Here is a 25,061-nt window from a genome sequence, read left to right as displayed (position 1 = left end):
TGGACTGTTTTTTTTTCTTCCCAAAACTACATTACCCATGAGCCTTCAAACTTAAATTGCGTCACGCGGTTGTACAGTAAAGCGGTTCCTTTTGCGGAAAGGTCTGTTAGTTGTTTTGTTCAGTATAGACGGTTTAGTTTTAATATGTGACCCACGCCTCAACCTGTCATGTTACCTTAAACGTCACGTTTTATTCAGTGAGTCTAAAGTTGCTTTAAAAATTAGCTTTAAACTTAGCTAACGTTGCTAGCTAAAGTTGTGCACACCTGTGCTTGCTTTCACTGTCAGGGATCTAACTCTGGTTAGGAGCCTGTCTTCTCCCGGCCAGGATGTTCTTTATTGCTTTGTTGTGGAGCCTGTCGCTCACTGCCGTGGGCCAGCAGGAGGACAACGAGTGGCTCGACCCTTACGATATGCTCAACTACGATGCTAGCACCAAAACGATGAGGAAGCCTACTGAGGTTGGGAGATTGTTTACTCTGACCCAGCTACATTTGTCACGGTTCTGATCACTGTGAAGACGTTGTGTTGTCCAGCTCTTTCATTAAGAGTGTGTATTTGCATCGCAGCCAGCAAGCTATGACAACGTGGGCACTAAAAGAAGAGAGTACAATCAGGACTCTAGCCAGACCGAGCTGACGTCCTGCAAAGAGCAAGTGGAGGATTTACAGAAACAGGTTGGTGTTTTGAATAATAAATCAGGCACAATGCATATTCATATTTTCAAAATATAAGTTTTCCCCCATTCAAATTGAATGAGTTAATTGAAGGTGTAGAACTGAAAAACAATTTCCAATTTGTCTAACAGTATTTAGGCTCCAGGCTTATTACTTTCTTCTCATTGTTAGCACAATTGTTGACACGTTTTACACTCCTGAGTCAAGCTCTGCGTTCAAGCTTAGAAAACAATTTCATGTACCTTTTTAAACAGAATTGTGTGGAAGGTTTAAGGAGTCTGGAAAGTTTTTTCTAAGGGACTTTTGAAATGTAGCCTCTAAAAAGAAAGTAAAGTATGATCTGAGGATCAGGGATAGGACTAGCCGCACTCTAAGCCTCTCACTTTCTATTAACTAGAGTCAGACTTACAGATACTGGACCATCAAGAGTATCAGGAAATTACCATAGTAAAAGTCAGGCTGTTACTATGGTGTCATCACAAAGTTAGCCTATCACATTCAATCACATTTTATGTATACATGTGCACTCGCTGTGCATGTTTTCTTAGGTACACCTTGTTAGTCCTGTGTTGGAGCCTCTTTTGCATTCAGAGCGGTCTTATGTTCAACAAGGTTCTGCAAACATTTCAGTTCCACCACATCCCAAAGGTGCTCTATTGGCTTGAGATCATCACTGAATGTACAAGAAACCAATTATACATGATTTGAGTTTTGTTACTACTTCTAGAACAGCCATCAGTGGGTCAGCAACAAGACTCGGGTAGGCTGAGATGTTTAAATTATGGCGAAGTGTGCCAAGAAGATATCCTTCATATCGTTACACCACCTTCCTTCATTCAGAATGAAGATCAAAAGAAGACGATCAAGCTCATCTCACAACAGCCAACATGCAGTCCAGTGTTCAAGCGATTTCTGAGCAGACTGTTGAAGGAAATACAAAGAGTGGGTGTGGTAGGTGGTCATCTCATGTTTTATGGTGAATTATGAGATTTTAGTTGAACATATTGTGCCATAATTTTTCTCTGGTTCAATAATTGGCCAAGTGTCATAAATATTGCAATTTTAAGACACTTGCTCTAATTTCTCCCCAGCCCAGTGACTCCACAGATGTCTTTTTTGATGCCAAAGTCAAACTGTCCAAACAAGCCATGACAGAGATCCAGACACTTCTGGAGGGTGAAGACAGGTGGAGAACAGGTGCTCTGGACAACGCCATCAGTCAGATACTCGTGGACCTTAAACCGCATGATTATGAGGCCTGGAAGTGGCGATTTGAAGACACCTTTGGGGTGGAGCTGGACACAGTATTAAAAGTAAGTTTTTAGTAGCTTTTACCTCTGGCTTCCTTCTATTCTGACTCTTCTTAATGCTTCTACTGTGCTTTAATGGTTTCTATTTTCTGTAACCACTCAAACTGTACTCTGCTCTCTCCTCCAGATCGGGTCATTTGTCCTGATTATAGTAGCCATTATCAGCACCGAACTGTGGACAACGATCTCCTGGTTTGTGCAGTTCCGACGACTGTTTGCCGTCTGCTTCTTCGTTAGTATTATCTGGAACTGGTTCTACCTGTACAAGGTAAATAGGAGCTCCTGCAGCTTTCAGTGGTTTCAGTTTAGCTGTATTTCAGTGCTTTGATTGTAAAATACAATGTTTTTAATAAATATGTATATTTTGTTCAGATTGCCTTTGCTGAGCATCAAAATAATATAGTGAAGATGGAAGGCTTTAATGCAAAATGCACTGGGGTGAAGAAAATTGACTGGAGTGACAGTTTGAAAGGTATGCGATCACCAAGCACGAACAGTCACGGCATTCTGTGAAAACCTCGTGCATCTAAAATATTAACTGGCTGAGAAAAACATTCCTTTTTAGAGCGTATTAAATATCATTTTGAAATATGTTTCACTGCACAGCCATGAGATGGAGAGGAATTTAAGTCCTTGTGGAGTCATTGTGCAAACTCTGAAGTCTCAGCTGCTTTAACAGTTTTAGACTCCAGCATTGCTGTTTTGCATATATTAAGCGTATTTGGCTCATAACGTCTGCCTAAGCTTGGACCTGTATTTGGTATCCTGCAGAGTGGTTTAGAAGCACCTGGACTCTTCAAGATGACCCTTGTAAGAGATACTATGAAGTTCTCATGGTTAATCCCATCCTGTTGGTACCTCCAACCAAGGTAGGCCACTCTTTGGAATGTCTGTTAAGGGTTATTGAGGTTTTGCGGACACATCACCACTAAACACATGGTTTTAATTTGGCTGCCATTTTGGACATGTGACAAATATGTTGACAGCGTAGAAGTGAGCGAGCAAGTTGCCAGTCACACACTGCCCACGACCATACGACAACCTCCAGTTGTGAAGTAAAAAGTACAAATTTTGAAATTGCATTTCGAAACATCTTGGCTGCAGCACTGAAGCACAACTTTTGCTTCCATGTCCAGTTTGTGTCACACTTTTTCAAGTTGTGCAACTGCTTGGCTATTAGTTGGCAAGTTGTTGCAGACAAAACGTGAAAAAAAACAGCCACTGTGGCAAAAACCAAAGTTGTCACCAGGAGGATTTTGGTACAGCACCTTCTTTACACCGATTTTACCCAGCAACCAGTCTACCTTGTTCTAACTGCTATATATTTTTACCATGCCAAACTGTGTTCCTTGGTATGCGCTTGGACTTTGTTATGACCTAGACATCCTTCCCTTTTTAGGCAATCTCTGTTACCATTACGACCTTCATCACAGAGCCACTGAAGCACTTCGGACAGGGAATCAGTGAATTTCTTCGAGCGCTCCTCAAAGATCTACCAGTTACCCTGCAGATCCCAGTCCTGCTCACTATCGTGATCGCCGTTGTGGTACAAATTGTCCCCTTTTTCACATTAATTCACATTATGGAGCTTGCGTTGTATACACAGCATTATTTGCATTAATAAAGCAATACATTGTATGTCTTTGCTTTGTATAAATAAATATATGTTTGACTCTTCTACAGGTGTTCATGTATGGAAGTGTGCAAGCAGCCTTCCAGCATGGCATCATGGCACCTTTACGCCGCCCTCGAAGGGATCCACCACCACCAGAGCTGGAACAACCGCAAGCTCAACCTCGCCTCAGGATTGAGGACCGCAATCATTTTGCAGGAGGGGATGCACCTCAACAGCAACATGCCCTAAGGTACAGAGCTGATGAAGCCAGATTAAACAGGAATGACTTGCATCAGAGGAGACCCAACAGGCAGTGGGTTGAGACTCTAGGAACTGCTGAGGATGAGCCGGACGCTGAGCGGGCCAAGGAAGTTCCTGAGGCAGACCAGAATCCGTCTGTTGAGCCAGATTCAGAAAACCAGCGGGGAGCAGAAGAACGGCCACCAGCAGCAAAGGATAACAGCGTTGGTGAAAACAAAGCCAAATCGGAGCCAAAAGCTGCTCGGTCAGATTCGTCTGAGTCGAAGAATAAAACTTCAAAAGGGAATGAGAACCTTTCTCAAGATCAACCAGACAGAGATGTTGCACTGCTCAGACCTGAGCTCCCAGACGTGCAGCCTGTCAATGAGGTGAGCCCCCCCCCCCCCCCCCCCTTTTTTTTTTTTTTTTTTTTTTTTTTTTTAGATTTTTGTTTATATTCATTAGGGCTGCCACAAACGATTATTTTGATAGTCGACTAGTCACCGATTATTTTTGCGATTAGTCAACTAATCAGATCATCATCCATTGGACGTAAAACCTGCAGCTTATTGCACCAGCATGCATCTGCTCATATATATCATTAGCTTACAGCTTTAAGTGTTTCAGGTATGTGCTAACTAAAAAGAAAGAGAAGATGATAGTTTATTAAATTTTAATGAAATTTGTAGATTGTTTCGGTGGAGTTTAATAAACTCACCGCAGTATATTCTCGAGCATCTCACACTTCTGATAATCAGCTGTCTGCTTGACTTTACTCAGCTGTGTAAAAACTATAACTTTAATCTCAGCCAAACCGATTTACTCAGGAACAAATAAAATACTGAAAAAAGCCAAACAATAACATTTTTAAGTTATCAAAGTGACTCATATATCATGTTTAACCTGAGTAGCAAAAGACGGCGGTGGGTTTGAAAACGATTTGCCGGGAGTCTGGTGTTCTCACGGCTCTAGTTAGCCTTGCCCCCGGCTAGCTATCGAGCTAGTGGGTAACAGATGTCTCCGAAAACGTCGGAGCGCTTTTGAAAATATGTGGTGTCTTGATAAACTGAGCAGATATTTGAGGTTTACACAGCTACATTCTCGCCTGAAAATATGGTAAACGTTTATTTTGTGACCCAGAAAGAATAATAAGAGTAATATTAAAACTAAGTAGCTGCCGCCATTGTTGGAAACTGAGCTGGGCCGCGCTATGAATTCTGGGACACAGTTTCTTCTTCTTCGGGGTTTAACGGCAGCTGGCATCCTTGTACTTGCAGTGCTGCCATCTTCTGTTTCAGTCCGTTATTACACTCTTAAATCCTACTACTTATTCCTGCGTCTTTTGGGATCTTACAAAGCTTCAAACAACGCGTCGACTATTAAATTAGTCGTCAACGATTTTGATAGTCGACGTAATCGTGACTAGTCGACTAATCGTGGCAGCCCTAATATTCATCCAACCAAATTAGACACACAGCAGTGGTTTTTAACAGAGACTAATGTTGTTCTTATTTTTTTAATGCACTCATGGACGGGAAGGTGAATATTCACATGCAACATAAATTGGTAACAAAGTATTTAATGACATTAACATTTCATTTTTCCTGCATTTTTGTCTTTTGTTCTTTTCTTTTTTTTTATTTTTTATACCTGCTGAGTTTGTCTTAGTTTTGTTAATGTAGAGCCAGTAATGCGTTATCATTACTGCTTTTTTTTCTGCCTTGTATATGTTAGATTTCTGTTGCTACCACACCACTGACGTTTGTTCAACAACAGTGGATTTCAATCCTGGTGAGCTTGATGGAGCTCTCTCAGTATACGCAGCAATAAAGTGCATGTCAGCGACTGTATCTTCATTACATTGTTTTGTTATTTTCATTTGAGGACGTTTTGCAGCAAATAATTAGTGGCTTCATAGTATAGTTTACACATTTGCAAGTTCCCTGGTTTGATCCAAGGAGGAGACACATTTGATGCTGATGGGTAAACAGCTGTATCAAATTAAGCATGGAGCTACCCGCTGTGGTAACTAAAATGATAACTTTGAACTCCAAATGTGTTTAACGTTTTGTGATTATTATTATCTTTATGTAGTTGAAAATCTCTTAATGGCTAAATTTTAAACTTTGGTTTATGAGTGTATTATTTGCTGCTAAAAGGTACTTTTTAATATGTAATTAATTTGTAATGCATTTCTGTTCTGTTTCTCTGCAGCGCCCAGAAGCCTCACTTGAAGACTCCTCACTGCGACGCTCTGTAAATTTTAAAGCTCCCGTCCAGGAGACTGGTGGAAATAATGAATACATCTGACTGACAGATTTACAGATGGTGTTAAAGTGAATTAACAGGATGACGGGATTACCACCACGCAGTGTGGTTGTTTGCTGCTGTGCGGTCACCCGTATGTGGCTATCCATGAGGAACAACTGCTCGGGATAATTGTGTTTTCCTGGTGAATTCTGATTTCCCGCTGGCAAAACGTTTGGGAAATCATGCAGCACCAGGCTGGAACAGTGTTGTTTACTCAGTTTGGTGTTCCTGTGTGCTTTTTGGTGTCTTTCAAATCGTTGTTAAAATTGGAACTATATTTGACGAGCTGTATAATAAGTCGGTGCTGCAAATTAAAAAAGATGTTTTGAATTTTTAACTAGAGCCTGACTGAGGCCACATTTTTGGAACTGTTGGGGACTTTTAAGGAATAAAAAGTTCTGAATATGTGGAAATAAATACACTATTACTAATGTTGTTTGTTACTGGGCTTTACGATATTTTTATGTTTATTCTTTTGAAGAAATGCTACCACACATTTTGGTTTTGCTAAATATTATTGATGAATAACTGGCCATCCAGCGATCCGTGTTTTGTGCCAGCTGCGCTCTCACTCGTTCTGTCGGCGGTGCTGGTTTAACCCGATGATGCGGCGGGGCGGGAGTGCCATCAGCTGGGTATGGTCGTGCGCACTCCGTCTTTCCGAACGGATATTTTTGTAGCTGTGGAGATCAGGGAAATTATTTTGCTGCTATTGTTAATAATCATCATCATTACCATTGCATTAATAATATAATCTACAGTATTGATATTGCATTCAGATGTTTAAACAGTGTGTGTGTCTTTCAGAAAGACTTAAGTTGCAGGCTGACAGGTAATTGCAGGTTTGCAGAGTGTGCCTTTTACAGAAGTGAAACCGAAAGCAGAGTCTAAGTGCAGGTTATTCTGAGGAGCTGTTTGGACGAGGCTATGTGAATAACTAGGTTATTCAAATTGTCTTCTATACTTTTATATTCTTTGATTAAGCTTTTAGTAGAGGTTCCTGATTAAAACATTTATTCAACATATACATAGTTTCAATTCGGTTATTACATATATGAGAGTGGCTTCTGTCTCTGTCTGGTGAGAGGTCAGGAGCTAGTCGGCGAGGTGAAATAGGGTACAATTGTGGTTAGCACACACACACTCAGAGAGAATCATTTATAGGTGAAAGTTTAATCATGTTTTGCTCGGGGTTGCAAAAGAGCAGTTTGTTGCAGAACTGCTGCTGATGTGTCAAGATGATAAGCGAGCATCCGGCAGTGACAGGAAGTACCTGCCATGAAGATGAAGACAATGTTCTTTTTAAACTGTGTTAAAAGTCATTGTGGTTTTGATCTGACCTATGTATGAAATGAATCTGACGTTGAGGGGGCGTCATTAAATTCAAGCCCTGATGGTATAAAATATCTGTTTATGCTTTGATTAAGTTGGAGATCAGCCCTGTCTGCAAACGGAGCTGGTCTTCCCACGCGTGTATTTCATTAAAATCAATTGTCTGACCAAGCTCTTCTGGACCTGGTTGTTTGTACTCTCCTTCCTCAATATTTGAACCTTAACATTTGGGGGCTTCGTCCGGTGGTTGAGGAGGGAGAGAATTAGAAGGTGTAGATGGAGAAATTCAGTGGTCTGAGGTGGTCGGACGGGCAGACATGAGTGCCAGTGCTCGAAGTGAGTGGGCATAAGCCGGCTTATCCAAAGGTAAGGCACTACCTGTTGAATTATTTCCAAAGTGTGCCAAATTGGACATTACAAATTAAAGTCTACTCACTGAAATTACTGGTGAATGTCTGGTTTGATTTTGATGAAAATCTCATGAGAGTACTGAGGATTTAAATGATTGAATGCGGTTGGACCGCTAAAGGATTTAATACGGTTGGACCGTGGAAAGCAGTTGGACTGCTTTTAGTATATTAGGGAATTTGGTTATTGTTTGGGGTTGGAGCCTCTATTGGTTATAAGGTTGGACCTGCTTCAGTCTTTCACTTTTTTGGGTGTTTTACTGTTGTTCCAAAGTATTATAAATTATTCAAGAACGTCAGTTGGACTGATAGGAAGCGTAGTGCTCAGAGGTAACGCTTGCCAATGCCAAGGACACTTAGGCATTGTCCTCGAAGAGGGATAGTCAGTTGGTCACTGTGGAGCTTGGGGCACTCCAGAATAACTAGGAGTTAGAGTCTCCTTACCGTTTGGAACGGTAGTCTGCGCTTTTTTGGCCAGCAGAAGTTGGACTTCGGGCGTGTAACTTTAACTTAAAACTTTGGGGTAAGCCTTGGCTGTGAAATGCCAAAAATAGAGCTTCAGGCAAAGTTTGGGTTGGTTGACGCTTTTAAATTGAGTTAGGGCTTTTAGAGATGAGGCCAGAAACTGTTGGACAGATACTGGTTAATTGATCACTAGAAAGTTGGACTTTATCGGATGGACCGTTAACTTAAATTTGTCGAAATTGTTTAGGCGCTAAAGCTGACAGATCTGACAGTGGTTGTAAATATAAGACGTCTTTGTAATATAAAATAAGAGTTGTCGAGTCAGTAATGCACTGACTGTCTGCTGCTATTTTTAGATGGTGTGTGAAAATGCAAATTAGTAAGCAGTGAACTGTTTAAACCACAGTTGGTTTTACAAGTACTGCTGCAAACATCGTTGAATGTGTGTTTAAGACGCCATTTATGTTTATTAGAGGGCTATAAATAAAGTCTTGAGCTGCCGTAGTGAATGTATAGTAATTGACTGAGTTTTTATACACCCAGCACGCCCCTGCGGGCGGTTTATCCTTCAAGCTCGGGTCCTCTACCAGAGGCCTGGGAGCTTGAGGGTCCTGCGCAGTATCTTAGCTGTTCCCAGGACTGCGCTCTTCTGGACAGAGATCTCCGATGTTATTCCCGGGATCTGCTGGAGCCACTCGCCTAGCTTGGGAGTCACCGCACCTAGTGCTCCGATTACCACGGGGACCACCGTTACCTTCACCCTCCACATCCTCTCGAGCTCTTCTCTGAGCCCTTGGTATTTCTCCAGCTTCTCGTGTTCCTTCTTCCTGATGTTGCTGTCATTCGGAACCGCTAGATCGATCACTACGGCCGTCTTCTTCTGTTTGTCTACCACCACTATGTCCGGTTGGTTAGCCACCACCATTTTGTCCGTCTGTATCCGGAAGTCCCACAGGATCTTAGCTCGGTCATTCTCCACCACCCTTGGGGGCATCTCCCATTTTGACCTCGGGACTTCCAGGTTATACTCCGCACAATGTTCCTGTACACTATGCCGGCCACTTGGTTATGGCGTTCCATGTATGCCTTGCCTGCTAGCAACTTGCACCCTGCTGTTATGTGCTGGATTGTCTCCGGGGCATCTTTCCACAGCCTGCACCTGGGGTCTTGCCTGGTGTGATAGACCCCAGCCTCTATGGATCTTGTACTCAGAGCTTGTTCTTGTGCTGCCATGATTAGTGCCTCTGTGCTGTCTTTCAGTCCAGCTTTGTCCAGCCACTGGTAGGATTTCTGGATATCAGCCACCTCCTCTATCTGCCGGTGGTACATACCGTGCAGGGGCCTGTCCTTCCTTATATATATATATATATATATATATATATATATATATATATATATATATAGAGAGAGAGAGAGAGAGAGAGAGAGAGAGCTGGATAGCGTAGTGGTTAGACTACACGCAAGTTCGATTCCTGCCTGGGGCGTCTGTATCCAGTAAGTGTCCTAAGGCTAGACCCCCTATGCTAAGCGAGCCTACCGCAGACATGCCGGCTCGGACGTCGCCCGGATCAACAAGGTCCGCGTCAGGTGTTGAGGAACCAGGGCACCCTGACGACAACTGGGCTACTGGAAGATGTAGCCATTCTTGTATTTTGCTTGTTTACATTATTGTATTTTGCACAACTCTGCTGCTTGTGAAGCTCGCACACAAGAATTTCACTCACATGTGCTGTACCAATGTACCTGCACATGTGATGTGACAATAAAAGTGATTTGATTTGATTTGGTTTGATTTTGAACAAGAAGGCATCGGTGGGCAAGAGACGAAAACAAGGCGTTGTTGGAATGCTACTACGCAAGTAACCCTGGCGGAAGAGGCTACATGAATAGGATGAGGGGACCTATGGATTCTTCGATACCCAACATCCACAATGACGGCGAAACAACTAGTAGCTCAGTGTTCCAACATTCGAAAGAAGGGACTGCTATCACAGCTAGAGATTGACAAGGTACAACCTAAATGCTATGGCAAGGAGGAGTCAGGACGCTTGAGGAGGTACACCAAAGAGATAGAAGGCAGGAGAATAAACCAGCTGTTCTCCACAGAACCAGCAAAGGTGTACTCTCAGTGGCAAGGGAACAATAAGAGAACAGCACCACCAAGGCTGGAGACGGAGCAATACTGGAAGAGCATATGGGAGAAGGACGCAACCCATAACGGCAATGCTCAGTGGCTAGTGGATCTGAGGGCAGACCATAGCGACCTCCCTGAACAGGGTCCAGTAACCATCACAGTGGCAGATATCCAAGAAAGGGTCTCCAGTATGAAGAGTTGGACAGCACCATCACGCCTACTGGCTGAAGACTGCAAGACCAGACTGACCAACCTGTGCACTGCCTGGATTGATTACAAGAAGGCCTATGACTCAATGCCCCACAGCTGGATACTGGAATGCTTAGAATTGTACAAGATCAACAGGACCCTAAGAGCCTTCATCAGGAACTCAATGGGGATGTGGCGTACAACACTAGAGGCCAACTCCAAGCCCATAGCACAAGTCACCATCAAGTGCGGGATCTACCAAGGAGATGCTCTGTCCCCACTGCTGTTCTGCATAGGCCTGAACCCCCTCAGTGAGATCATTAACAAGACTGGCTACGGATACCGACTACGGAACGGAGCAGTTGTCAGCCACTTCCTGTACATGGATGACATCAAGCTGTAGAAGATCCATAGAGGCTGGGGTCTATCACACCAGGCGTTTTTTTTAAAAGCCCAGAAATGCGCCGTATTTGATAGCTTGCTGCGAGACCTCACACCGAGCGCATCTACTGCGGGTGGGTTGCCTGTTATGCAACATCCCCCAAAAACACGAAGAGGAGAGTCCTGGCCCCTAGCCCTGCCAGTGTAGCAGAAATGATGACGGATGATGATGGCAGCAGCAGCCGTTCTTCTCTGCGTGAGTAGCTAAATGTTGTTCGTGTGTAATTTACATTGAGTAGGCTAACCACGTTATTACATGAATGCATGTAAGGTGAACTAGCAAACATCATCATAGCTACATGCGGCTGTCTTCTTGTTTGATGGCAGATACTCCCTTCACCCTGGCCAAAAAGGCTAAAATGACCAAAGAAAAAGTGGAAAACAGTTAAACATGAGAGGTTTTTGGACAAAGTTTGTGTTTTTTCCATTGTTTAAGCACTGCTTCCAGCCAAGAGTGATACCATATATGCCCCATAGCTGCAGAAAAGGCTAACATTGTTATCTTTTTACAAAAAACAGCTGAGCATGAGAGGTTTTTGGACCAATTTTGTGTTCTCCATTCTTTAAGCACCGGTTTGAGCACCGTTTGAGCACCGGCACCGTTTCAAAAGTACCGATTTGGCACCGGTATCGGATAAAACCTAAACGATACCCATCCCTAGTGCCAAGTATAACCTGGAAGTCCCGAGGTCAAAATGGGAGATGCCCCCAAGGGTGGTGGAGAATGACCGAGCTAAGATCCTGTGGGACTTCTGGATACAGACGGACAAAATGGTGGTGGCTAACCAACCGGACATAGTAGTGGCAGACAAACAGAAGAAGACGGCCGTAGTGATCGATCTAGCGGTTCCGAATGACAGCAATATCAGGAAGAAAGAACACGAGAAGCTGGAGAAATACCAAGGACTCAGAGAAGAGCTCGAGAGGATGTGGAGGGTGATGGTAACAGTGGTCCCCGTGGTAATCGGAGCACTAGGTGCGGTGACTCCCAAGCTAGGCGAGTGGCGCCAGCAGATCCCGGGAACAACATCGGAGATCTCTGTCCAGAAGAGCGCAGTCCTGGGAACAGCTAAGATACTGCGCAGGACCCTCAAGCTCCCAGGCATCTGGTAGAGGACCCGAGCTTGAAGGATAAACCGCCCGCAGGGGCGTGCTGGGTGTTTTTTTTTATATATATATATATATATATATATATATATATATATATATATATACATATATAAAAAAATATAGTGAGTGCACTGTATATATTTAAGACTAACATATTACTTTTAGTAGTAACCTCTGATAGGTTTGTAGCTTGAACCTATCTGCTGGAACGTTGAGGACAATATAATTACACTGCAAAGCAAGACACAAGTAGGCAAAGTTCTTCATGTTTCTCGTGCACGGGAGAGAACCGGACAGGCGCCGTTCCTTCGCTTGACCCCAGTTGCTCTCGTCCGTTCTCCCGTACCACTGTTCTTTTATTGAGGTTACATGAATATGCATAGGTTCATTAACATATGACGTCTACATAGGTATACATGTGAACAAAGAATACTGTGTATGTGTGTGTGTGTGTGTGTGTGTGAGGTCAAGGTGTGACCCTGTGAAGACTCTGGTGCTAGCTGGTGCCAGGCGTCTAGCAGATCTATCTGAACAAAGGGCTCTTATACTTAAACAGATATACGTGTGTTTGCTATACCATATATCAGCAAGAGAAGATACGACCTCTCCTAGGAGGTGTGATCTACGCCAGAACACTCTGTAGAGGGAGTGAACGCACTCCCCCTTCATGCTACACAGAGCTGTTACAGACCTCCTAGGATGAGACATTCTTTCAATCTACAATCGATTATACACTTCTAAGCATATATGAGTAAATATTTCTAAGCATAAATGACAATCAACAATACAAATCTAACATTTCCCCCCTTTTTGACCTTTATGCTTGGAAAGTTCCCAGTTATGAATACTTCATGTCTGACAGTTTCAATGCAAACATTTTTATACTCAGCATATGTCAAATCACCCTAAATTACTGAAAAAGTACACAGTTTAACAAATGTATCAGCAGTTATCCCATTCCTCATTGATCTCATCCAATGGCAAACTGCATCCTACGAGCAAACAAAGAAATTGTTAATGTAATAGTTGAAATAAGAAAGTAACATTTTCAAAAACATCTCAGCTTGGTGGTGCTTCCTCCGGGTGTGCACATCACATGTCTCTCTGCAGAGTGGTTTAAGCTCTGCAGGGCGCCATTAATGCCTCTTCCAGTTGTTTCCATCACTGTCCATAGGACCAGAGTCCAAATGTATATAGAATAAACATTCAAACATACCAGTTAGTTTTGTTGTTTGTCAACATGGGTCTCAGCTATTTCCAAAGCTGCAGACCTCATAGGAAACTGCTGTTATCACCACCATAGCTTCTGGTTCCTGTGCTTTTCACAGAATCATGATGTCATCCTTAGACTCCCTCTGCGTTGTCGATGGAGCTTGGCACGCTCCCCTCATCCTTCAGGTGCCCGTCCGTTGTCCACAATCTCCTCTGTTGGCCTCTGGAAACCCCCCGTGGCACAGCTCTCATTCCAACGCAGTTTCATGGTCCTTGCTGTGGCTCCAAAGTCTGATCTCATGATGGGCCCCAACCAGCTTGACCTTTGACCCCAACCACTGCCTGGGCTGTCAGCTATGCCTGGAATGGTTCTTGCTTCTCACTGGGCCTCTTAAGATTTCTCAGGAGATTACTGCTGCACCTGTATTTCCTTGCTAGGAGGGAAAACTTCTATTTGGAGAGCATGTCAAAAATCATCAAACAACATTCTTTAGTTCAGTGAACTTCACTTATAGGCCATCAAAGCCTCATCTGAACATGGATGCACCACTTGCATAGGTTTAATACCTGTAAATAAACGGCTAATCACACAAATCACTGCAACAATAATAGAAAACATTGTTTAATGTTAATTCTGGACCCCACCTCTTGACGCATGGACACTCTCATGCGTCAACTCACCAAACCTGGATCCCTGTCCTAAAAACTGGCTCCACCAGGAGCCTGCATACACACCATCATGGCCTGGAAAACAAGATCTGGAAATAAAATCAAACTTCACACTTATAAACAATTATATCATAAGAGTAATAAGCATTCAGCACGGGCAAGACAAGTGTCATGTGCAGGTTTTCTCAAATCAGTAAACTACAATTATTTCCCTAATTTGCCTCAGACATGGATCATCCCATGTGCTCAGCTAACATTAATGTAATCAGTGACTTCTCTTAAGTAAAGTCACTCAACTCATCAATCACTATGAGCTCAATAGCCCATCTTCAACTATTCCATAAACAATCCCTTATATATTTTTCACATGTCACTTGTCTGCTTCCGCTGACTCCTCTACATGCAGTCTCAGAAAAACAAACATTAGCAACACACATTGATTATCCTGGTGGGCAGGCGTCGGCCATGCACATTCCAGAGGTGCCATAAAAACACCATAAAGTTAGCCATCCCCAGCCGTGGAAAGAATGTCTTCACATATAAACCCAGAAATCCTGTAGTAGGAAAACATTAACTAATCCTCTTATAAACCACATGATCAAACACATGATTAATCATCTGCTGTAAAAAGAAATGTAAATGTTAGCGCTGCGCTGGTGTGTACACTTTCTCACAGTAATGTCTGTGAGCAACACTAGTTAGTGAATGACACACACATAGTAAATTCACAGACAGAGAAAATGGCATTTAAAAGATTAAATCGTCATGCAACCTCGAATGTTGCTGTCATCTTTCTGCTCCTGTAACAAAAAACACATAAATTCATCCACCCTTGTGTCCTGTCTAGGTGGGGAGAAGGTAAGGTGGGGGCTCGATTGCCGAAGGCAATCGGGTCCCAATGCGCAGGCCATCCTTGCTCCCGGCTCAAGGAACCATGTCCCCGACTTGGTGCCCTGAGAAGGGATTGTTTTAGCATCCTGAGCATGAGGCTTCCAGATGGGGAGGGAGGGGAGGAGGGAGGGAGGGAGAGCGAAAGAAAGGGGTAAGGGAGAGGGAGAGAGGGGAGGGGGGGTGGTTTAAGAGAGAGGGAGAGAGGGGAGGGGGGGGAAGTTTTTGGGGTCAAGGGTCAAACCAATATAGGGTTCAAAGTGGTTAGGGTCAGGATTGAATTCAGGGCTGGGCATCAAAGATAAGGTTAAATCCAGCGCAGGTTTAGAGCCGGTTAAGGTTAGGATAAAAGCTCATGGTCAGGGTGCTTCAGCAAACATATACAGAGACAGGTGGAATGATGGTAACAGCAATGATGATGATGAATATGACAAATCTGGCAACAAGCATAGCAACAACAAGACACTAATAAACGACAATTATGTACATTGTGTGGACTTTATGTCCCTTTAAAAACTTTTTTCATTTAACCCCTTAGGGTGTACAGTGTCTAATTTGGCAATCCAGCCTCTTTCAGCCTTCCTCCTCTGCTGAGCTGTCCATCTGGGGTTTGCCTGTATCACTGTTGCTCTGACCGATTTCCAGCCATGTGACAGGAAGTGTTTCACCAAATGTGTGTGTGTGTTCTTTTTCCTTAACACATTGTACCTGTGCTGGGTGAATCTGGTCAGAAGTGTGTTGCCTGTCTCACCAACATATTGGATGCCACATTCGCTGCAAGTAATCACATAAATACAGTTCCTGGAGCGTGGAGTACCGTTACATTGTGAGTGGAATACATTTCCATTTGAGAAGCTGCGCAACCATGTTTGGTGCTTAAAAAATTGCCCCTGGTCTCTGAGTTTGGGCTCAGAGAGAGGTGAAAGTTTTGCCTTAATGAGGAAATCCCTCAGGTTTTTATTCCTCCTAAAGGCCGCTATCACCTTATGATCACCCAGTAATTGGGTTTTCTGGACAAGATCTTGAAAGTTGTTCTTAATCACTCTGATCAGTTTACATGTTGATGGGGCATATGTGACAATCACTGGTAGGATAGGGGTCAGATCAATGGGTTTGGTCTGTAGGAATGATTTAAAACATTTCCTAAGGAAAGAGCGACAGTACCCCCTAGTGGCGAGAGCTGCAAATAGAATTTTGGTCGCTGCTCTGAAATCAGTCCGCTGGGTGCAGATTCTGTGGAATCGCAATAATTGGGACTTAATTAGACCAGCAAAGGTATGTTTCGGGTGGAAGCTTGTTTTAAACAACAATGCATGTGTGTCCGTGGGTTTGAAAAACACTTTAATGTCCAATTTGTGGGTCTGTGAAAAATTTGGGCCTTTAAAGGTGGTTGTGTCCAAGAAGTCAATTGTGGAGTCGCTAATTGTGGATTTAAGTTTAATTGAGTCATTGTGACCATTCAGAGTGGTTAGAAACGTTTCAAAATCTTGTTCAGAATGAGGCCATACTCCCCAGATGTCATCAAGAAACCTGTAATAATACAACGGTTTTTTATTACATTTTGCCAGGGCTGCAGTTTCCCATTCAGCCATGAATATGTTGGCGTATGCTGGGGCAAATTTCTTACCCATGGCTGTCCCTTTTATTTGTAAGAAGAAGTCCCCGTTGAACTCAAAGTCATTTCTTGTCAGATTGATTTCCAATAATTGTAATAATTCTTTTTCTGGCCTTTTCTTTTCTGGATATTTGTGGAAAATATTCCTAATGGAGTTCATTCCCTCCTTAATGTCAATATTGGTATAAAGGCTGTCAATGTCAATCGAGAAAAGAAATGAGTCTGGGGGTACCTCTGCCTGTTTCACCTTCTCCACAAAGTCATATGTGTCTTTAATATAACTGTCATGCTTTGTGGACAAGGGGTTTAGGAAAAAGTCCAGGTATTCTGCTGTGTGGTATGTTTCACTTTCACAGTCAGATACAATGGGACGCCCGGGAGGCACCTGGAATGGTACAGACCACTTTGCCGGGTCTTTGTGGATTTTGGGTAGCAAATAAAACAGCCTTCCTCTTGGCTCAGAGGAGCCCAATAAATAGTTTTTTTGTTTCATATTAATGAATTTCTTTTGATAAAGATTATTAATTATTTTCTCCACAATAGGTAGTGTGTCCAAATAGATGGGTTTCTTCAATTTTGAGTAGTATGTTGTATCATTTAGTTGTCTGTAGCCCTCCTGTAAATATTGATCTCTGTCCAGGATGACCACAGCACTTCCTTTGTCTGCCGGTTTTATAATTATTTGTTTGTTTTCTCTTAGTTCTTTTAGAGCTTTGGTTTCTTCTCCCTTTAAGTTAGGTTTAATGCGGTCAATATGGAAATGATTATCAAAATATTCATAATCAGCTTTCACCAAGGTGGACACCTCATGTGGAAGCTGGCCCAAGGGAGGAGACCAATCAGATTTGGGAGTGAAGGGTTGGGGTTCTGTATCAGACTTATCTCCATAATGTATAGCCAATTTGACCCTTCTGTGATATTGTTGAATGTCGTATCTACATTGTAATAGGAAATTTTTATTGTGGCCTTTTGTGGGAATAAAATTAAGGCCCCTACTTAAAAGGGTCCGCTGAGCAGTGGAAGGCTGAAAGTGTTTAGATAAATTAATGACACTGTTGCAATTGTCACAACTTACCCCCTCCCTGTTAGCTGGGTTCATGGGGATACAACATTTACATAGTTACTCCAATGCTCCAACATACACTTCGCTGTCTTATCAGTCCAGTGGATATTGTCCTTTTCTGTGTGGAACATTGAAGCAGGAAGAGTGGGTATGTGTTCGTCCAGACCTGCAATAAAAGTGTTCAAGTGCAGCAGTGTTTCCTGCTCATTCCGGGGCAGAGCTGAGGAGAAGTTAATAGCTGGAATGTAGATGTCAGCCTCAGGAAATCTTTCCTGGGCTGTCTGCAGTGCCTTTTTCAGCTCTGTGACCGGTGTGTCTTTGTCTCTTTGTGACCTATTGTTTAGGCCAAAAGATAACACCAGTGTTTCCAAATCTTCATCGCAGGTCGCTTTTTCCAAAAGGGCTTGTGCGTGGCACCATTTCGCCCCGGGAAAACTGTCAATTTGTATTCCTGGTGCTGAAAAGGATGGGAGTGTACTCACATTCGAGTCACCCATGATGAGTGATGTTTCTCTGATGTGAAGACTCCAGTCTTGCAGTTTCTTCTGCGTGTTCGGGTGTCTCGTTGGAGGGTGCGTTTGCTGAATAGGTGAACCTGGTGAAGAGGGAGGAGACAAGGAGGATTCCTCAATTCTCCTCGTTTGGAGGCGGGTCTGCACGCAGGATTTCAGTCTATCCTGAGTGGTGCGTGGCAGGCTGGAGTGTGAAGCTGTCGGGGGTTTGGGCGCTGTTCTTCTGCCTCCCTTGGATTTGGTGGGGGTGAATTCCCCCTGTGTGAGGTCCATTACCTCGATCTCCATGTCCTCAGAAGGCTGTGGAGGCTGAGTGGGTGGAGGTGACTTCTCCCCAGTGGAGGTCACGTGGAGAGCGTCGAGGACCCTTCTCACTCTCTGGTCTTTAGGTGACATTGGTTCGGGCTCTGGTTCAGGAGAATCTTCCTGAGGGGTGGTGGTGGGCCTCAGGTCACCGTCCTCTTCCACCAGCCTCTCTATGAGGGGTGACCAGTCACCTCTGATGGGGTCCGTCATGGTCGTCGCTGTCACCATGGTTACAGCGCTCGCTGCAGGTGGAGCATGGATCTGTGCAGTAACTTTAATGGCCCGGCTGGTGCTGGGCTGTGGTGCGGCAGGTCGCGTGTGGGAAGGAGCTGGCTGCAACACCTCCACCGGAGGTTCGACAGGGTCGAGCTGTATCAGGTCCTCACTCGCCTCTGGTTGTCGTTTCGGCTCGCCGGCTGTATGGCCCCGACCTGCCCATCTGGTGTCTGCCAGTCTCGCCACGATGGCTGCCTCGGTCTGTTCTAACGACTCAGGCTGGAGGCGGCGGCCCAGGTTACGTTTGGCCCAGGATGTCGCCACTTCAAAGGGTCCCCTCCAGTCCTGCTTGGGGAACTCAAAAAGGCTTTTTAATTCCTCCTCCATCGCCTCAGAATAATGTTCACGGAGGATTAAAACAGCGTTGTGCGCCCAGTTTTGAGCATTACCCTCAATCAGAGACTGTGTCCGTTCACTGGGGACAGCCGGCTTAATAACAGTCATCAAGTTCTGGGCTATTTTATTCAAAGAGGGCGGGTATGCATCCCTTGAGACATTTTTAAGGTGGTGGACTGATTTGATGAGTCTATGAATAATACGCACTTTGGTAGAAAAGTCCGGGTCATCAGATGGTATTTTGTTTGTGGGAGGCTCAGATCGTTCGGATCTGGCGTGTTTCACATACCGTCTATTCTGGGCTGGTCTCTGTTCAAAACGCCGCTCTCGGTGACGGGCAGTATAGCGGTCCGCAGTCGTTCGCCTTCTCTGCTGGTTTGGCTGCCATGTGTGCGGGATTTCTCTCTCATCCCGGTGGTCCCGTCCTCTCACTACCGATGCGTAGGTCCGGCGTCCATTGCGGGACGGGTAGCTGGTCCGTCGGGGTGACCTCCGGTCGCTCGTGAAGTAGCGATCTCCTCGTTTGTCCTGGGCTGGCCCCCGTTCAAACCGCTGCTCTCGTTCAGTCCGATCTCCGTGTTGGGCAGCATAGCGATCCCCAGTCGGCCGTTCTCTCCGCTGGTTGTGCTGCCATACGTGCGGGATTTCTCTCTCATCCCGGTAGTCACGTCCTCTCACCACCGATGCGTAGGTCCGGCGTCTGTTGCGGGACGGGTAGCTGGTCCGTCGGGGTGACCTCCGGCCGCTCGTAAAGCCGCGATCTCCTCTCCGGTTTCCACGTCGTCGGACGGTGGTCCACTGGTCCTCTGCTGTAAACGTGGGCATGTTTGCGGTCTCACTCGTGGCTTTAACTTAACTAACTGGTCACTTGTGACTGTGCTAGCAATGTTAAGCAGCTGTGCGCAAACTGATGACACTCACGTTTAGCTTGGTAAAGTAACTAGGAGCTTTATTTTCGCTCAGTACAAAAGTTCAAAAGTGAACAAATATACATGAAAGTAAGCCAAAAACGCGACGTTTCGGTTCGCATGAACCTTCTTCAGGCTGGCTTACTAGAAGAATGAATACAGCATAACAAGACATCAGTTATGTTCCGTGTGTACACTGCGCAAGTCCACATTCAAACTTTGCGGGCCTCCTCGACCAATGAGAGGAGCACCTGCTCCGTGAGTCAGAGGTCCCTTTAAAAAATTCAAATTGATTGGGTGCTTACTTGTTTGCAGTGTTCAGGAGCATTTTGGCCCACCGTAATTTGTGAAGAGGAATACAGTTTTCACAAAACGTTACTCTCCATATGAGAGTTAAATAAAAATCATCACAAACAAAATGGCGTTGATGATATATACAATCAAACAATATGTACACCGGATGACAGTAATCTGTGAATAGAAATATACAGTTTCCACATAAAGTCTCTCTCCATATGAGAGTTAAAAGAACAGTATCACAATTCGAATTATGTTGATGATATGTACAGTTATTGAATATACACACATATATACAGTGCTTTGTGTAAGGACAGAGGGCTCCAGGAGTGGGTGGACAAGGGGCACGGGCCGGTTAGGAGAAGGTAAGGTGGGGGCTCGATTGCCTTCGGCAATCGGGTCCCAATGCGCAGGCCATCCTTGCTCCCGGCTCAAGGAACCATGTCCCCGACTTGGTGCCCTGAGAAGGGATTGTTTTAGCATCCTGAGCATGAGGCTTCCAGATGGGGAGGGAGGGGAGGAGGGAGGGAGGGAGAGCGAAAGAAAGGGGTAAGGGAGAGGGAGAGAGGGGAGGGGGGGTGGTTTAAGAGAGAGGGAGAGAGGGGAGGGGGGGGAAGTTTTTGGGGTCAAGGGTCAAACCAATATAGGGTTCAAAGTGGTTAGGGTCAGGATTGAATTCAGGGCTGGGCATCAAAGATAAGGTTAAATCCAGCGCAGGTTTAGAACCGGTTAAGGTTAGGATAAACTTCATGGTCAGGGTGCTTCAGCAAACATATACAGAGACAGGTGGAATGATGGTAACAGCAATGATGATGATGAATATGACAAACCTGGCAACAAGCATAGCAACAACAAGACACTAATAAACGACAATTATGTACATTGTGTGGACTTTATGTCCCTTTAAAAACTTTTTTCATTTAGGGTTAGGGTTAGGGGAAGGGGACTGAGCCTGCCACCTCTGTGAGGCAGGAAACGCACGGGCCATCCCTCCCGAAGGAAACCCACCCTGCTGGTTGTCACGATTACGGGAAAGCCTCCGCCTTTTCCCGTATCGGACGGTGGTCCAACCTGCTGAGGCCATCCGGCCCTCAGTCTTTGGCAAAGTGTTGTGTTTGTGTTGTTGTGTTTTCTATTTTGTGTATTATTGTGGTCCTTGTAATGTGGGTTCGCCTTTGTTATCTAAATAATTATAACTCTTATTTGAGCTTTTATGTGGCGAGATACAAATGTCAAAATAAAAAGAAAAAAAAGGAAAAAAAAGAAAGAAAAATTAAAACAAAAGTTTTATTCAATTAATTACAAAAAACAGTGTGCCGTACGCGCAACGTTTCGACCCTGTAAGGGTCTTCCTCAGGCGCTTGGCACACAAAAAGCTACAGAAATGAGGCTGTAATGCACAAGGCTGTGGCTATTGATGGTCACTCCTCAGAGTCCAGAGTCGAAAAGGGTTAGGGTAGGGTTAGGGGTTAGGGTTAGGGGAGATCAAGTTGGGAGTCCGGTCCCCGAAGGGGGCCGGGCTCCAATGCACTGTCCATACCTGTTCCCATCCCGGGCGTCAAGGTCCCCCATAGCATGCCCCAAGAGGCTATGATCGTCCAACGGACTGGTATGATGTCCTTGTCCCGTTTCCAACCCGTAAGTAGGTTATTATTATAATTATTATTGTTTTTTTGTTGTTTTGTGTGTCAATAATGTGGTTCTGTGTCATTGGGCCGTCGCGACGTTTCGGCCGGTTTAGGCCTTCCTCAGGCTGGCCCAACGTGTGTGTCTGTGTGTTGTGTCTGTGTGCCTCTCTTGGCTTTTATAGTGTGCTGTCTCCTCCCACTCTTGGGTTTTCCGTTTCATTATTTTTCTGTGTAATATTCTTAATGTTTTTGTCCTTTCTTTTCTTTGGCTTTCTTTGTTTTTATGTTTTTAAATGGCACCCCCTTCTTAAATGTCCTTTCCAGTGTTTGTCTTACGTTATTTATGGCACCCCCTTCTTATTTGTCCTTTCCTTTGGTTTTTACGTGACTTTATGATTTTATTCCTTTCTTTGTAACCATCCTGTCCCACCTTCCTTTGTCCTTGTTATGTCCTCCTCTGTGACCTTTTGTGTGATGTCCAATTGTTTTATGTCCTCCAAGTCCTCCTTATATTTTTCTGTCCCGATTATGTGTTTCCCGTTTTGGCTTGTCCAATTGTTTTGTATCCTCCAAATCCTCCTTTTAATTTCTTGTCCTAATTATATGTATGTCTCTATTGACTTTTGTGTTTTGTCCAATTGTTTTGTGTCCTCCACGTCCTCCTTTTATTGTTTTGTCCTAATTACGTGTTTGTCCTATTGACCTTTGTATTATGTCCAATTGGTTTGTGTCCTCCAATTCCTCCTTAAATTGTTTAGTCCTAATTATGTGTTTGTCTTTATTGATTTTTGTATAATGTCCAATTGTTTATATTCAGATTGTATGTGGTTAGGGTCAGGATGTGTTGTGTCCAATTGTTTTTCTGTGTCCTTAGGGTTAGGATTGGTGAGGGGGTCGGGATAACCCCAGCCCAGTGGCCAAAGAACCTCCTGAGGGAGCCCTCAGGGAACCCCGCGCTACCCAAGCGGGCGGACAGGCGGCACTGGCGGGTAGGGGAGATCAAGTTGGGAGTCCGGTCCCCGAAGGGGGCCGGGCTCCAATGCACTGTCCATACCTGTTCCCATCCCGGGCGTCAAGGTCCCCCATAGCATGCCCCAAGAGGCTATGATCGTCCAACGGACTGGTATGATGTCCTTGTCCCGTTTCCAACCCGTAAGTAGGTTATTATTATAATTATTATTGTTTTTTTGTTGTTTTGTGTGTCAATAATGTGGTTCTGTGTCATTGGGCCGTCGCGACGTTTCGGCCGGTTTAGGCCTTCCTCAGGCTGGCCCAACGTGTGTGTCTGTGTGTTGTGTCTGTGTGCCTCTCTTGGCTTTTATAGTGTGCTGTCTCCTCCCACTCTTGGGTTTTCCGTTTCATTATTTTTCTGTGTAATATTCTTAATGTTTTTGTCCTTTCTTTTCTTTGGCTTTCTTTGTTTTTATGTTTTTAAATGGCACCCCCTTCTTAAATGTCCTTTCCAGTGTTTGTCTTACGTTATTTATGGCACCCCCTTCTTATTTGTCCTTTCCTTTGGTTTTTACGTGACTTTATGATTTTATTCCTTTCTTTGTAACCATCCTGTCCCACCTTCCTTTGTCCTTGTTATGTCCTCCTCTGTGACCTTTTGTGTGATGTCCAATTGTTTTATGTCCTCCAAGTCCTCCTTATATTTTTCTGTCCCGATTATGTGTTTCCCGTTTTGGCTTGTCCAATTGTTTTGTATCCTCCAAATCCTCCTTTTAATTTCTTGTCCTAATTATATGTATGTCTCTATTGACTTTTGTGTTTTGTCCAATTGTTTTGTGTCCTCCACGTCCTCCTTTTATTGTTTTGTCCTAATTACGTGTTTGTCCTATTGACCTTTGTATTATGTCCAATTGGTTTGTGTCCTCCAATTCCTCCTTAAATTGTTTAGTCCTAATTATGTGTTTGTCTTTATTGATTTTTGTATAATGTCCAATTGTTTATATTCAGATTGTATGTGGTTAGGGTCAGGATGTGTTGTGTCCAATTGTTTTTCTGTGTCCTTAGGGTTAGGATTGGTGAGGGGGTCGGGATAACCCCAGCCCAGTGGCCAAAGAACCTCCTGAGGGAGCCCTCAGGGAACCCCGCGCTACCCAAGCGGGCGGACAGGCGGCACTGGCGGGTAGGGGAGATCAAGTTGGGAGTCCGGTCCCCGAAGGGGGCCGGGCTCCAATGCACTGTCCATACCTGTTCCCATCCCGGGCGTCAAGGTCCCCCATAGCATGCCCCAAGAGGCTATGATCGTCCAACGGACTGGTATGATGTCCTTGTCCCGTTTCCAACCCGTAAGTAGGTTATTATTATAATTATTATTGTTTTTTTGTTGTTTTGTGTGTCAATAATGTGGTTCTGTGTCATTGGGCCGTCGCGACGTTTCGGCCGGTTTAGGCCTTCCTCAGGCTGGCCCAACGTGTGTGTCTGTGTGTTGTGTCTGTGTGCCTCTCTTGGCTTTTATAGTGTGCTGTCTCCTCCCACTCTTGGGTTTTCCGTTTCATTATTTTTCTGTGTAATATTCTTAATGTTTTTGTCCTTTCTTTTCTTTGGCTTTCTTTGTTTTTATGTTTTTAAATGGCACCCCCTTCTTAAATGTCCTTTCCAGTGTTTGTCTTACGTTATTTATGGCACCCCCTTCTTATTTGTCCTTTCCTTTGGTTTTTACGTGACTTTATGATTTTATTCCTTTCTTTGTAACCATCCTGTCCCACCTTCCTTTGTCCTTGTTATGTCCTCCTCTGTGACCTTTTGTGTGATGTCCAATTGTTTTATGTCCTCCAAGTCCTCCTTATATTTTTCTGTCCCGATTATGTGTTTCCCGTTTTGGCTTGTCCAATTGTTTTGTATCCTCCAAATCCTCCTTTTAATTTCTTGTCCTAATTATATGTATGTCTCTATTGACTTTTGTGTTTTGTCCAATTGTTTTGTGTCCTCCACGTCCTCCTTTTATTGTTTTGTCCTAATTACGTGTTTGTCCTATTGACCTTTGTATTATGTCCAATTGGTTTGTGTCCTCCAATTCCTCCTTAAATTGTTTAGTCCTAATTATGTGTTTGTCTTTATTGATTTTTGTATAATGTCCAATTGTTTATATTCAGATTGTATGTGGTTAGGGTCA

At 44.1% G+C, this 25,061-nt stretch overlaps 1 protein-coding gene across 1 annotated transcript; it reads left to right on the top strand.

The window, feature by feature from the left end:
* The first annotated feature begins 82 nt into the window (after positions 1–82).
* LOC146607115 (chloride channel CLIC-like protein 1) lies at positions 83–6,563 on the top strand. Its single transcript, XM_085347733.1, has 11 exons — positions 83–197; positions 289–461; positions 570–677; positions 1,518–1,628; positions 1,769–1,990; positions 2,115–2,255; positions 2,360–2,459; positions 2,759–2,856; positions 3,387–3,533; positions 3,671–4,231; positions 6,057–6,563. The coding sequence occupies exons 2-11, from the start codon at positions 330–332 to the stop codon at positions 6,150–6,152; spliced, it is 1,716 nt and encodes a 571-aa protein (XP_085203859.1). The 5' UTR covers positions 83–197; positions 289–329; the 3' UTR covers positions 6,153–6,563.
* Positions 6,564–25,061: the final 18,498 nt, after the last annotated feature.

This window comes from Diplotaxodon limnothrissa, linkage group LG23 (genome assembly GCF_057381915.1).
Source record: "Diplotaxodon limnothrissa isolate DT_005_m linkage group LG23, D_limnothrissa_male_GT1.1, whole genome shotgun sequence".
Taxonomy (NCBI): Eukaryota; Metazoa; Chordata; class Actinopteri; order Cichliformes; family Cichlidae; genus Diplotaxodon; species Diplotaxodon limnothrissa.
Note: the sequence above shows the minus strand (reverse complement) of the source record. Positions and strands in the feature narration are given on the sequence as shown.

What these genes read in the sequence shown, in the direction of transcription:
- LOC146607115 (XM_085347733.1), top strand. Translation starts at nt 330, where the DNA reads ATGTTCTTTATTGCTTTGTTGTGGAGCCTGTCGCTCACTGCCGTGGGC. An exon ending in ACTGGTTCTACCTGTACAAG is followed by an intron (nt 2,256 to 2,359) that starts GTAAATAGGAGC and finishes TATTTTGTTCAG; the next exon opens with ATTGCCTTTGCTGAGCATCA. An exon ending in CTATCGTGATCGCCGTTGTG is followed by an intron (nt 3,534 to 3,670) that starts GTACAAATTGTC and finishes ACTCTTCTACAG; the next exon opens with GTGTTCATGTATGGAAGTGT.